Source organism: Ilyonectria robusta, assembly GCF_021365365.1.
Source record: "Ilyonectria robusta strain PMI_751 chromosome Unknown BGZ61scaffold_1, whole genome shotgun sequence".
Classification (NCBI taxonomy): Eukaryota; Fungi; Ascomycota; class Sordariomycetes; order Hypocreales; family Nectriaceae; genus Ilyonectria; species Ilyonectria robusta.
The window spans coordinates 3,155,471-3,168,783 of NW_025764435.1; the positions used below are offsets into that span (position 1 = coordinate 3,155,471).

The 13,313-nt window shown below is 55.3% G+C and overlaps 3 protein-coding genes across 3 annotated transcripts; 1 reads left to right on the forward strand and 2 right to left on the reverse strand.

Moving 5' to 3' along the window:
• Positions 1–3,799: 3,799 nt before the first annotated feature.
• On the reverse strand, positions 3,800–4,931 carry BGZ61DRAFT_525832 (histidine phosphatase superfamily; the record flags this gene model as incomplete). Its single annotated transcript, XM_046252837.1, has 4 exons — positions 3,800–3,869; positions 3,961–4,066; positions 4,134–4,788; positions 4,896–4,931. 4 exons carry the CDS (start codon positions 4,929–4,931, stop codon positions 3,800–3,802), a joined length of 867 nt encoding a protein of 288 aa, XP_046112542.1.
• A 902-nt stretch (positions 4,932–5,833) lies between these two features.
• Positions 5,834–7,211, forward strand: BGZ61DRAFT_438936 (uncharacterized protein). The gene is made up of 2 exons (XM_046244301.1): positions 5,834–6,044; positions 6,172–7,211. The coding sequence occupies exons 1-2, from the start codon at positions 5,903–5,905 to the stop codon at positions 7,101–7,103; spliced, it is 1,074 nt and encodes a 357-aa protein (XP_046112543.1). The 5' UTR covers positions 5,834–5,902; the 3' UTR covers positions 7,104–7,211.
• A 420-nt stretch (positions 7,212–7,631) lies between these two features.
• BGZ61DRAFT_338152 (uncharacterized protein) lies at positions 7,632–9,665 on the reverse strand (the record flags this gene model as incomplete). The annotated part of the gene is made up of 1 exon (XM_046239101.1): positions 7,632–9,665. One exon carries the CDS (start codon positions 9,663–9,665, stop codon positions 7,632–7,634), a length of 2,034 nt encoding a protein of 677 aa, XP_046112544.1.
• Positions 9,666–13,313: the final 3,648 nt, after the last annotated feature.

The following is a 13,313-nucleotide window of genomic DNA, read 5'->3' on the forward strand; positions in this document are numbered from 1 at the left end:
CCCGAGAGTCAGCAAGCAAGCAAACCAAGCAGGCCAGGCAGATTGTGGCATGTATTCGACTAGAGAACACGCACGCGGCAGGCGGAGTCCCGTCCAACCTCCGTCATATGACAGGCAGCCTTGACAGCCGCCACCACGGTCGTAACGGGCTCAATCGTTGTGTGGGGGGCAGGCATCGTCGAGACTCAACGCCGCGCGTGGCCCTGTTGGCGGGAAACAGCAAGATCGGCGATTGTGGAGCACAAAGGGTTGATGGTTTCGTTCCCTACCTTACGTGCTTGCCCTCCACCCTTACCCTCTATCTTTTACCTTTCCACACCAGACTTAGCGGGATGCTACCGTACTGCATGTTACTCTCGAGACGGTAAAAGTAAAGGTAGGGAGGGCACTGGCATAGCTCCATACAAGGACAAGGGTGCTGGTGTAGTCGGGCTAGATAATCCTGGAAAGGACCAAAAAAAAAGCGGATGAAAAACTGACAGGTATCATGCTTGGAGCCCCAGTTCCGCTTGAGTGCAGACGCTCGACAGCGAACTACGTCGTCGGCTTCGAACTCCTCGACCTGTCGTTTCTTCTGGCAAAACAAGTGCGACCACTAGCCAATTGTATGTCTCGATGGCGATGCAGGGCCACCCAACTTTGGGGAGGGGCGAGTTGTAACATTGGTGAGGGATGTCATCGAAGCCAGAGGCTCAGCTCTGCCATTCCCCCTCCACCCAATCTCTCAGTCTCGGTGGCTTTCTCCTCGTCTTCACCAGGCAAACTCTTTGTGGCATGGCGTTGATGCTCCTGTCCACTCTTCTCTCTTCTCCATATCGGCACGTTCGTGGATTCCCAGGCGCGAGTAAACGCGGGCAAGCGGCTGGAGTCGGGCGGCACGCAAACCGGCTGGTCGGTGTAATTAAGCGTCTGAGCCCATAGCGAACGGGCCAAAATTCAAAGAGCCAGAATGGCGGCTGATATCCGTTAGAACGGCGCGTGAGCCACCACTACCACCAGCTGGACGGGCATTGCAGCAAGGCGTCGCTAGGCAAGGTAAGGTATGGCATGGGCATGGCCGTCATTTGGGCCTGCATCGGGGCGTCATAGACTCCTGGTGATAAACGTAAACTGTGTCACCAACAGCTGAGGAGTTGCTTTTTGGCTCTGTGGTTCTTGGCTGGGGTTTGTTGCCCCGGTCGCCGACTACGCGTTAGGCCGGCCGCACATTGTAGCAAGCTGGAGCACGCCACCACCTGCTGCCCGCCCAATTCGGCCAGTGGTGCAGAAGGCTGTCGGCTGCTATTGAGGCGTTAGTGGTTGTGGCAGGCAATGTAAAGTGAGAGATGACCAGCGAGATGCCCGTGCTCTCGCAGTTTAGCGAGGAGATATGACCGACAGAGCCTCGCAACAAGCAACGTGGAGCAGAGGGCCGGGGTTACGTTGGGACTGCCATCCCGTCACAGGTGATGATGGATGGTGCACTGCGCGGTTCTGAAAACACGGGGCCATCTCCTTGTTCCTCAGGCATCAACATCCACCTGTGGTCCCTCCTTCCTGGTGCAAGCTCCTGGCGTCTGTCGCGCTAATTGTTGACTACCTGCTTCCCTCGGTCGCGATCCTTCCTCCGTCCACTGCAGCACTCTGGACGTCCGCTCTGTGTTGAGGGGTGATGGGTTTTGCCTTTGTGCTACACCAACTCCAACTACAGTACAGGTACGACGCATGTCAGCGAATGTTTTCTTTTTCTTTGTTTTGGTTCTGTTCCGCTCTGGCCAGTCAACGTCGCTCGCTCCTCCCTCCATCTTCACACACTCCCTCTAGTCGTACACGGCGTTGCGGAGCCGTCCCTGCCAATACACCGAGCCTACCGAATCAGACAAGAGCCGACCACGTCTCTTAGTCTTGCCTGAGGCCCTATCCGAGCTGTGATCTAGAGCGAGTCGAGTCCTCCTCTCATCCGCCGGTCATCGTCTTCCTTCTGATGACCGGCATCCCCACTCCCCCGGTTCACTTCAATCCACTTCCATCCACGCATCTTCCCCACGTCTCAACCAGGGGGACGGACCGTTCATATGGTGGTTCGCGCTGGCGTGCTACGATTCCACGCTACTGCACTCCTAGATTGTGTAATACGCGCGGAGTAGTTTGCTCCCGGTCTGACTTTGCCTCCATGTCTTTGCCTCCGCCAAGCGCCCCGGCCTGACATGAGAACTCCCACAACCACACTCAAACACCATCGTCTCCCACTCTCCAAGCCACGGCCCCTGTCTCCAATTGTCTTGTTTTACTTCTTATTGATATCAGTGTGCATCGTGTTCGTCTGAAATCCCATCCCCCGCTACACGAGGCTCGGTGATCACAATCAGATACCCATCAAACCCACGCTGTCAGTGAAAAAGTCTCGCATCGGAGAGTTTCTACCTTGCTCGGATCCGCAAGCAGGTACAGCCGGTATCTGAAGAAACCTCGGAAGAGAGACGCCATCGATCCCGTTCCGCCCACCCTTCCCTAGCCTCGTCTTTATCTGGGCGGCATCTCAAGATGCCCCAAGCCTCACCGTCACCCGGCCGCCGGACGGGTGGCTCGGCGTGATCATTCTCGCATATCACTTCTCAGAATCAGGGTACGGTTCTACTGCACTTGGGCAATCCGGCGTCCTCGGGAACACACACACATATAGCTTAGCGAGTTTTGGGACGGATGTAGTCAAGGGAGTGCCTTCTTGAACATCCGCGGCTGATGAGTGGCTAACCTGTGCCGGTCCGGATGACGGACACTATCGAGGCTTCGCTCCCCACTATCATTAGCGAGGCTTCAACCTTGCACCTTGCAGCAAGGGATGTTAGCACAAGGGACAAGGGGTTGCAGATCGATGGAGATCCCGTGCCCATCATGGTTTAGTGCCGGGGTCATGATCCGTCCCCGTGTGTTCGTCCGAAAAATAGACCAACCACCCCCATCACACCATCCAACAGCACGCCAGTACGCCAGCACACTGGCACACGTTAGCCTTCCGTCCCAAAGTCCCTAAAACTCCCTTCGTCACAATCCCGATTAGTAGCAAGTGACCTCAAAGACGGTTTGATGCTGGAGTCATCCACACCAGAGTTGCCAAACACATGTTGGCAACTCTGGGTTTGTATCCTTGCATCCTGTCCCGCAGTCCGTTTTATGAACTGCATAATTTCCCACACTACCCTTGTCCCCCTGCAATTAACAGATGCTCACAGTGGCTACAAGAAAGAAGAAAGTTGATCAACGTCATCAGATGCTAGCCGATACGAGGAGGCTCAGCATCTTGCCTGAGGGTCCAATTAGAGTATCGATGTGCTTGCACTCGAGATTTGAAGGAAGATGGGATGAACGCCGCAATGTCGGTAGCCATTTTTCCGTCGCGGAGGTCGGTAGCTAACCCAACTATCGATCCAGGGATGTCTGAGGCGCTGGCAGGCAATGTCCATATGTGGCAACACGATGCAAGCCTCAGGTGGTATTATTTCAAGTTTCAAGCCCTCGGCAGCTGCTCCATAGCCGGCACGCCGTGTGTCCATGTATTAGGGTAGGGGTCCGTCTGTGCGCCAGACAATGTCTAGGCTAGGTACTATCGCGCTCATACACAGCCATCATGGGGCGCCCTCGGCCTCACACGTCTCACAACTGGGCATTGTCTGATGGCCTATTAGCTTTCACTCCGTCTCTCGGAGGGAAAAATCTGATCTAGAGGAGACCAAGTACCTGCAGCAGACTGCGACTGTGCCTCCACGGCCCTACCGCAAATCTCACTAAGTGTCGGCACGAGTCTGATCGCGGCCTGGCTCTACAGTTTCGCATCTGGCTCTTGGGACATTGATCCAGTTCCAGCAAAGGACTCATCCCCTGAAAACATCCTGATCTTAATGTCAACGCGGCCCGAGATTGAAATGATTCACCTGGTGGCGGGGAGAAGCAAGTGACAGCTAAGTGGGGATATCAACTTACCAGCCTCGCTCTTCTCCAGAGCTTAGGAAACTGCAATCGCTATCGAGCTCGCATTCCCAATTTCCCATGTCTTCCGCGTCGGCAGCCGACATACCAGACGCGCGTTCTGTGCGTTGTTTGTTAGAATCTCTAATGCAGCCAAGGTTGGGAGCGCACTTGAGCTGCAAACTCACCCGTAGTCACGCTGCCCTGTGCGCCTTGTCTGCGGTAGACGCTTAACCCGCAGGTGTAGGCGTGGAAGTCCTTTGTTTCAACACTGTCTGGAATACGGCCGGTGAGGACACGGCCCAGAGCAATGACGACGGCGGCATGGGTGCATAAGACCACTGCGCGTTTTCCTTCCGCGTCACAGCGGTCGATAATGGATTGCATTGCCCCGGCAACTCTCCGGTAAAGGTCATCAATCCCTTCCCCCTTTCTCGACGGCGCCAAGGCGGAAGCGTATGTGTCATCATAAGACGGGAAGAAAGCCTTTAGTTTCTCGGGTGACGCTGGGATTGGATGATTGAACGGAGCCGCGCCAAAGAATTCACAGAGTCCATACTCGGGACGGATGGTTGCCGCCGTAGCGTCGGTTCCAGCAGGTGCATTTTCTAGCTGCTGCTTCTTGAGCTCCACGAAAGGGGTGATGGTCTCAAGACACCTGTAGTAGGGACTAGAGTACACGACGTCGACTGGAGGGTCCAGGGTCATCAGGTGGGTACCCATCTGCTTTGCCTGAGCGACTCCATGGGAGGTCAAGGCTGGGTCTGCGGGGATGCCAGTGGGCGAGGGGATGGACGCTGAGTAGATGCCTGTGGAAGGGTCGACACTCCAGGTAGACCGGAACTGATACCAGGACCGGCATGTCAACACTGGATGGAACAAGGGGAGATAAGTGGCTCTCAGTAGGAGGGTTTGTCGCGGCTGATAGCCCGTCCTCGTCGGGAACTTACGCCGTGGCGGGTAACGTAGATGACCTCGAGAGGCATTTTTGACTTCCCCAGATGAGTAGTGGGTGCGGATGGTTAAGCAGCGTCGGATAGCGTCGGATGAGAGCGATTCGAAGAGGCGTGGAGTTTGAGTCGACGACGAGCAACTTTGAACCCGGCGTGATGCAAGATCTTGGTGGACCTCGGGATCTCGGTAGCGAAATACGGAGTACTGACATGACGATCTCGTGCAACGTTAGGGTCGGCCCCACCTAAACGGCGTCAGCGGCCCAGCTCTGGCTTCGCGCCGCCCTCTTCGGTCCCAGGAATGCGGCGCCCTCTCACAGACAACCGGCGCCCTCCTGGTGATAGGAAAAGGTTGGCTTTTCTTGGAAGTTTAGAAGTCTAGGTGAGATGGCCGACGCGGTGGAAAGAGAGATGGAAAGAGAGAATGCCATGAAGGAGGTTGATCGTAAGCTTGACGGCTGAGACTGGTTCACTTCGTGCTGGCAGGGTTTGGAAATAATGGCCCAGTACATTGTCGGAGGATTCCATAAATGAGACGTAGTCTTTGCCTTGAGTTCACTCGTCATTGACAGTTTTTATTAGCTGAGGGCTTGGACGTCTAAATTGAAGTTAAGAGGTGGGAGTTGGTGAGTGAAGTCGTTACGCACAATATTATGGTTGTGGTTGGTGCCACCTCACTTTGCATACACAGCCGAGCTTTGTTATAATTCAAGAAACCCGTATAGAAATTATAAGCCCCAATAATGCTACAAATTTTTTGGGCTGCAGAATCCCAAGAGTCCTCATCTTGTCGTGCTTTAGGGTGGCGCCAATTAGGCCAATATGAAGAACCATCCAAATTAGGAAGTTTTAGGTAGCTAAAAGTGGGACTCCATAATGCTGTGGCTGACATCAGCCATTTTGGCTGACATGAGCCCTCATAATCACCGGCCGCAGCCGTCGCAAGCTTCCACTTACACAATCTCCTACGCCAAGCACCTCGCAGTTCAAGACACTGATATACAATGGAAGAAGGATATATAGTGGATCCTCCGAGTGGCACGCAGGACGCCCCGGCCGAGAAGCCCTCCACTCGTAGGAAGGCCGTCCGCCGCCGCGACCCAGACAAGAGGCGCCTGCAGAACCGTATGGCCCAGAAGACGTACAGTAAGTACTACGGGGGTTTGTTTCCTAAACCAGTAACTGAAAGGGAGTTAACGACTGCTATTGGACGGCTCTCCGGGATATGTGCTTAGATGAATAAGTTTGGTTTGGCTGACATGATCCATTTCAGGGGAAAAACAAAAGAAGAGGATCCAGGAACTAGAGCTACTTGCTGAGGGATCTAACTCGGTCAATGTTCCGTCAAACGACCAGCAGGGTGTGGTGGAACCTTCATCAAGTTCTGTCGACATTACAGGACAGGCCTCCCTCGAGGTGTCGACGATCAACCCGTCTCAGCTCCAACCCAGCACTACCAGCTCCGTTACCTTCTCAACAACTCCTTCGGAAGAAGTTGAAGGAGCCGGGGAAACATGGGACCAGGATATCCTCTCGCCCGAATTCGACCAATGGCTTGCAGAAGCATATCCCGTCGACCCCTCCGTTCCCCCAGTCGTCTTTTTCAACTGTGGCTGCCCCATCCTTCACATCGGCGTGCACCTCTCATCCGTTCTTTTACCCGTCATCCCTGATTTGCGCATGAACACGCTTCGCATAGATATCATGTGCTCCTTAGGCGCGCTCCTTGAGAACTGCCTCCAGGTCGGCATTACCCAACGGATGTACTGCGCCGAAGACTCGGTCTCCCCCTTCTACCGCCCGCAGATCGAAGACCCGGCTGAGCGAGCTGATTTCGTTGAATCGGTGCAGCGCGGATTCCGAGGACTGCACTTTGATTTGCGGCCGACGCGGAAGCAGATCGTTACGAATCACCATCCCTTCCTCGACGCTATTCCCTTCACTGACATCCGCGACAATCTCATCGCTTACGCGGATGAAATTGATGAGGATGAGTTCTTTCACGACTCGTTGAACCACATGACATGCTGGGGGAGCGTCAAGGGGGCACATACAGGCTCGCCATGGGATAGCCGCAGCTGGGAGGCCAGCGAATTGTTTCTTCAAAGGTGGGAACTGATAGTTGGCGGCGAGGACGGTCAGTTGACAAGACAGTCTCGCTGGTGGAGGTCGCTCAGGGGCGAGCGCGTAACCGAAATATCGTAAATATTACCAGAGCCTTGATTTTATGGGGCGTTCTGCAGATTAGTTGATGTAATGCGAAGGAGGAAGACTTCGGTAGGCGTAAATTGGACGGGGGCATGTTTAACAGGATTGAAATTGCTTCGAAGATGATTGATGTCTTGAAAAATGCGACTGTCTATGTGTGTAAGTGAGCCTCGTTCAATAAACTGAGCCTCCTGAGCAATATGTGCGCCGATGTAGATGACATGATTTGCTTGTACGCACAGAGTATGCCCAGCGCCCAAAACCATAGGCTTACACCCGGGCAAAGGGATGCAATGATCTACCATGACGCCTCCCGCTGCAAAATAAAACAACAGCAGCCAAATATCCGTCCCTTGAAATAAAAATCCAATCCACCAGTCGATCCTAAACCCATATTTCCCAGATTCCTACCCGTGTCGCCGCACATATCTCATGTTCCTCAACATTGCCTCGCAGTATCGGGATGATTCGTCATATTTCGTAATGGTGTTTTCGCTGTGTGCTCTTGTAGTCGGAGCCCACGACTCACATAACGGCGCACGAACCTAGAGTCCGAGCCCTGCGGCGACCGTTGACGCCAACAACGCCATCCTCCTCGTCAAGGTGGAGGGCCTGAGCCTCCCGGGCCCGACGCCTGCGTCTTCGATACCCAGCGCCCGCCATACCGGCCTCCTCGCTAGCCTGCATGTAGTCTGCCCACTTCCTCTCTAATCTGCCGGCGGACGCAAGGTCGTTCCGGAGAACACGCTTCTGGTGCTCGTCCACGGTCATCTGGAAGCCGTAGAAACACTTGAGGCCGATAACCTCGGTGGGGTAGCTGACACGGCCGGGATGACCCGCAGCCGGTTTGACCTGGGTGTTTCGGAAGAGGACCTCTCGGATACCGGTCCAGGTCACATTCTGACAGTCGTAGACGTCCATTTGCAGTGTGAGCTCTGGACACTTGTTTGCCTTGAGGGACCGCTTCGAGCGCTTGTTGACCATCGATGCCGCCTCGGCGAGGACGAGGTCGCTGATTCGTGTGTTATCTAGATCAGCTCGCCTTAACCCTACACACTTTTGCATGACCGGGAGCACTCCCATGTCGCCAAGGTTCTCGCAGTAGCTCAAGGACAAGTGCTCCAGGGTGCTGGCGCACGGCGCCTTGGCAAGGTGCTCCGACAAAAGGGTGTTTGTGAGGTTCTCGAGGTCTTCCAGCTCGAGGTGTGTCAGGCGGGGGGTAGAGGCCAGAATGGGCTCGAGGGCTGTGTCTGTCAACAACTTGCATCTCGACAGCTGCAGGCCTTCAAGATTCGGCAATTGATGGCCCAACGCCTTCACACCAACATCGGTGAGCAGTTCACAGCGGCTTAAATCCAGGTGGCGCAGATTTCGGGGAGGAACAACAGGAAGATCGGTCAAAATATCGATCTCGGGGTCGACTCCGTGGACCATAACCTTGAGAGCTTCGTCATTGAGGTCTGCGCAACCACTCAAGACCAATCTCTCGAGATTGTTAGTGTTGAAAATCACCTCGGCAGTTTCGATGTTGTTGAAGCCGCGAACCTCACCAACCCGAAGGTCCTTCAACCTAGGGCACCCTGTAATTACGGACTTGACACCCCGAGCATCCACTCTACCGCACCAAGAAATGTTGAAGACCTCAAGTTGGGGGCAGGACTCGGAAATTATGGTGCAAGATGTGTTGGATACCGCAGCCAGCCCAGTCAGGTTGAGGCTGACCAGTTTCTCATTGCTCCTCAACAGAGTGTGGAGAGTGCACTTGTGAAAGTTCTCGCACCCTTCGAGTGTCGCATTCATAAGGTTCTTGCATGCTTTGACAATGGCCTCTGTGCGTTTGTAATGCTCGACTTGGACGCAACCCCGGAGGTTTAGATCCTTGATAAAGGGACCGGCGGCGACAATGATCCTGGACAGAGACTCGGCTGGAATTTCCTGGTAGAATTCTGAGGCATCCAGGGTGGTCCAAAGCTGACCATCGAAACAGGACTTGTAGAATGCCTTGGACACTCGGGATGCTTGGACCAGCTCCTTCGGACGGAGAAAGGAGAATATATGAATCTGGACCTCGTAGGGGACGACATCCCAGAAGCGGAAGGGGGGCTTCTGGACCTGCTTGGCCTTGAGATCGGCGGGGAGCGGAACGGTTGCGTAGGAGGACGCCGGTGTGCCGGCTTCGACTCTTCGAACGGCCAGGTGACTGGCGATGCTCTCGAAGGGGAACTCCCCGGTGGATGTGTAAGTGGTTGTTGACGACGAGCTCGGATATCCCAGGGGGGATGTCTGCGGCGTGGACGATCGGGCGCTGCCGGGAGTGGACGGGGGCCCGGTCGCGGCGAGGCTGACGCAGGAGAGGGTGCTCCGGGTGCTGTAGGGGCTCCCGACAGACCTGGAGCGGCGCAAGCCCGTGAGCGACGGCGTCGAAGATATGCGCTGGATGCCGCGGAGCAGACGGTGACGGCCCTTAATCTTGACCGGCATGTCCGGCGCAAGCGGGGGCGAAGGTGAAGGCGAAGTGGAGACGCTTTCTGGGGCCGGGCTCGAGCTGCCGGACGCCATCTCGCGCACCTCGGCCATGGTGGGGGAAGAGATGGGTGAAGGTATTCGCAAAGCAGAAAAAAAATGAAGAACAGGCGGGTTGGTTCCCTATTCGTGCACCCGATGCCGCCAGCCGCTGCGACCGCTTATGCTCGCATCCAGGTGGTCTCGGAGCAGGTAGAATGAAGGGAAAAGGCTCGCAGAGCAGGCTGTCGCCACTGTCGGCGGGAGGTGGGGGGGCTGTGGTCGGGGGTTCTTTGGTCCTCGCTGGTGGCGGGACGCAGTCTATTTCATCGCTAGCGAGGGACGGCCGATCGAGGAGAGCCACGGGGTCCGATTTTCGACGCAAAAGGCGCAGACGCGGACGCAACAACTGCAAACGAGCAAAAATGAATGTCGAGATTGTCGAGGACGGAGGAGAGGGCGGTCGGTGTCTGGGAGCCGGGGATGCGAGATCAGCAGACGGACGAGGGTGACGGCTGATGGTGGGGGGGTCGTCAGCGGGGCGGTTCGCAGTGCAGTACAGTACAGCGGTGCAGTTACAGCGCAGTCAGGAAGAGATAGGCAAATAGGTAGTAGGTAGGTAGGTAGATGGGGAGAGAGGTAGATGGGGAGAGAGGTAGGTAAACAGATCTCTGTCTAGGTGCGCGAGCAGGGGCACATGCCCAGGGGCGATGGGAACATGACCGTGATCACCGGGACGAGACTGAATAAAGGGGAGAGACGGAGTGCGTGTGAGGGTGCGAGTGTTTGAGAAAAAAAGTTGGCTGCCATGTTCTTTTCTTCCCTTTCCCTCGGCGGCACTCTGCCCACTGCCTTTACACCTTTACACAGGTAGCATAGTACTTCGTTAGACAACGGCCCACGCGGGTTTTGGGAGGATGGACCCTGTCTTCCCGGCTGCGGCGCTGGGTTTCACTGGCTTATCGCGTGCAGCTTCTAGCGGGTCTCTGCAGAGCGTCTTGTAAAAGATCGGCCCTTGTTTGGTTGGGTCTAGGTCTAAGTCTGGGTCTAAGTCTGGGTCCAAGTCTGGATAGTTAGTACCGACTGGTACTGTGGAAAGACGGCCCAACGGTAGGTATCGCCGGGAGAGAACCCTGGAGTCTGCTATCGATAAAACCCTCAGCAGACATTCCAGAGCCAAGACCGGGGCTGTCACTAAATTGCTTCGTCCGTACTGGCCAGACACACACCACACCCGCCCACGCTCTCACACGAGGATAAGCCCCAAAGGACCCAGCGGAGCGGCGACCCGGCGGCCAATCAGTCGACGATTTTCAGGGGGTCCTTACAGGGTCTTGGGTGTCCATAGAGGGTCCCGAGGGCCTTGGAGGGGTCTTGGTGTGGTCCTCCACCCAACCCTTCCCCATCCCAGGACGATATGACGACCGGGTCCTCGTGTCCGCGTGGCACGCCTTCGTGCGCTACCATTGTGTTGTTGGGGGAGCCGTGATCAGATGGCCGTGGCCGGTTATCTCGCTGAGGGCGCCAGACCCGGCTCTTGTTGACTTTTTGTGTTGTTCGTTATCTTGGGTTGTCATTCAGAATACTGACTGACTGACACCCAGAAAAGCAGCTAAGGATGGCGAGATGGACGAGGCAATATGCTCACTAAAAAAGGCTACTCGCCGTTGCTTCGAAACCCAGCCCAACAAGTCAATATGCGCTCAAACTTGACAGTCTAGATGGACCCGTGGATCTCTAGGTTTCTCTGACACAAGGTACGCAAAGACCAAGACGCAAAGCCAAGCAGCCCGGGAGGCAAACTAAATGGTGCTCTGGTCCTGACTCGAGAGCATCTCGCCGGTCCCAGCCCAGTCCAGCCGCCCACCAGTCATGATACACAGCTGGAGAACCAAGCCATGAGCGCCCCTTCGCATGCCGTTGGTTGTGGCTTGGAAGGTGGCCACAAATAGCCTTGGAAAAGGGGATGATTTGAGGCCATTACGGCATTACATTGCACCACAGATACATTACCACTGTCGTGCTTGCACCCGGGGGTCAAGCAAGGCCAACCAGCCCAGATCATCGGGCATTGGTTATTGCAGGACCAATAAGTGCGGCATAAATGTTAGACAAAAAGATGTCATGAGAGCCCCCTAAAAGCCTGCCCCTAAAAGCCTCCCCCCTCCCCCCCAATAGAATTCAATAGTCTTGTCCTCGTCGCTGTGGTGAGTTTCACGGTATGGCAGGACGGGACCCTTGGCCATCCCAAGTGGGAGACCCACCCCGCTGCCCCTCATCCCCGGAGACTGACCCCGCGACACCTTTTTATCGCAATCGCAATCGCTTGCCACCTTATTAGCCTGCTGAGGACCTTGCTCAGTTTAGAGAGAGTAGAGTGTTCGGGGCTGAATTTCCTTCACGGCGGCTCCGAGCCATTATTGCACCAGCTCAGTGGGCTTTTCTTCTAGCATTGGCACCCGAAGTCCGCGGCTCCAGACGGTCGTTTTCCCCTTCGATGTCTTCACCTTTTTTGCTCACTTCGCCGCACAGGAATACTTCATTTCTCAACTTTTCCTAACCTACTCTTTGGCGGCCTGTCGCAAAGATAACACAACACACCGCCTAGTCTCGTGTGTGGAGACCACCAAGAGTCGCTGTACCGCTTGTACGTTGACCCCCACTGGCAAGCAGCAAGAGGTCGCCGTCGCGTGCCCTCGTGAGTCAGCGTGTCTTTCAACTGTCCAAGGCAGGTGGTCTCCTGACTCTCTCACACCAATTGCGACTTCGCACTATGGATATCCTGCTGGACAAGGCTAGATTTCGTTGAAAGAAGGAAATGGGCACGAGGCCGAGACGCGAAGATTACCTGTCCATTTGATTTGTGGCACTCAAACCATAACTTAATGTTAATCGTCGGCTGGTCATGTTTGAACGGGGACGGGAAAAGGAACGGCCACGATCAAGCAAAGCTCGTCTTAGGCTGGCATACTCTCTAATTGCGGTGTGCCCTCTTCCGTCCTACTTTTTTTTTTATTCGCATTAGAGTTCTTTGCCTCGTCACCCGCGACGTGAGCCCTTGTAGAGATGTGATTACCGCAGGGCTGGAGAGTCGCATCGATTTCGTACCAGCAAACACATAGGCTTGCCCGTCGACTTTTGTCCGACTGCGCCGAGTCGTTGATCCTCTCGCCAGTGGAGTCATGGACAGTGGACCCTGACGCAATCCGAGGGCATGATACAGAGGGATAACGATTGGCACCCTTCGGACGGGTCCGCAAGGGGTTACTTGCGCGATGCAGCTGCCTCCCACGTGCCCCTGGTGAGGGAGAGGCATTTGTCCCTTGAAGTGCTGCTGGTCTGGATGTCAGAGTACGTACTACGCATGTCATACGTCGTAGTCTCATTCCCTATGCCCCTTCCGGCGTCCCCAGCGCCCGGGAAGTGTCAACAGGGGCGCGTCTCTTCCGCGCAGCATTCCGACTTTCACATGGAGACGTTCAATGCTGTAAAAGCGCCCTGGGCATGTCGGTCCCTGATGAAGAAATCATGATCTATCCATCCATCTTGCAGCGGACCAACCAGCCACGACGTTGAAGCACTGACCAGCGATGCGGTCATTAGTCCCCATTCCTCACCAACAAGTCGAGAGCCACCAGACGGAGGGTGGGTTCGCCGAGAACTCGTTGTGGGACTAGAAGAAAGCATTGAGATGAGCCTCATGCC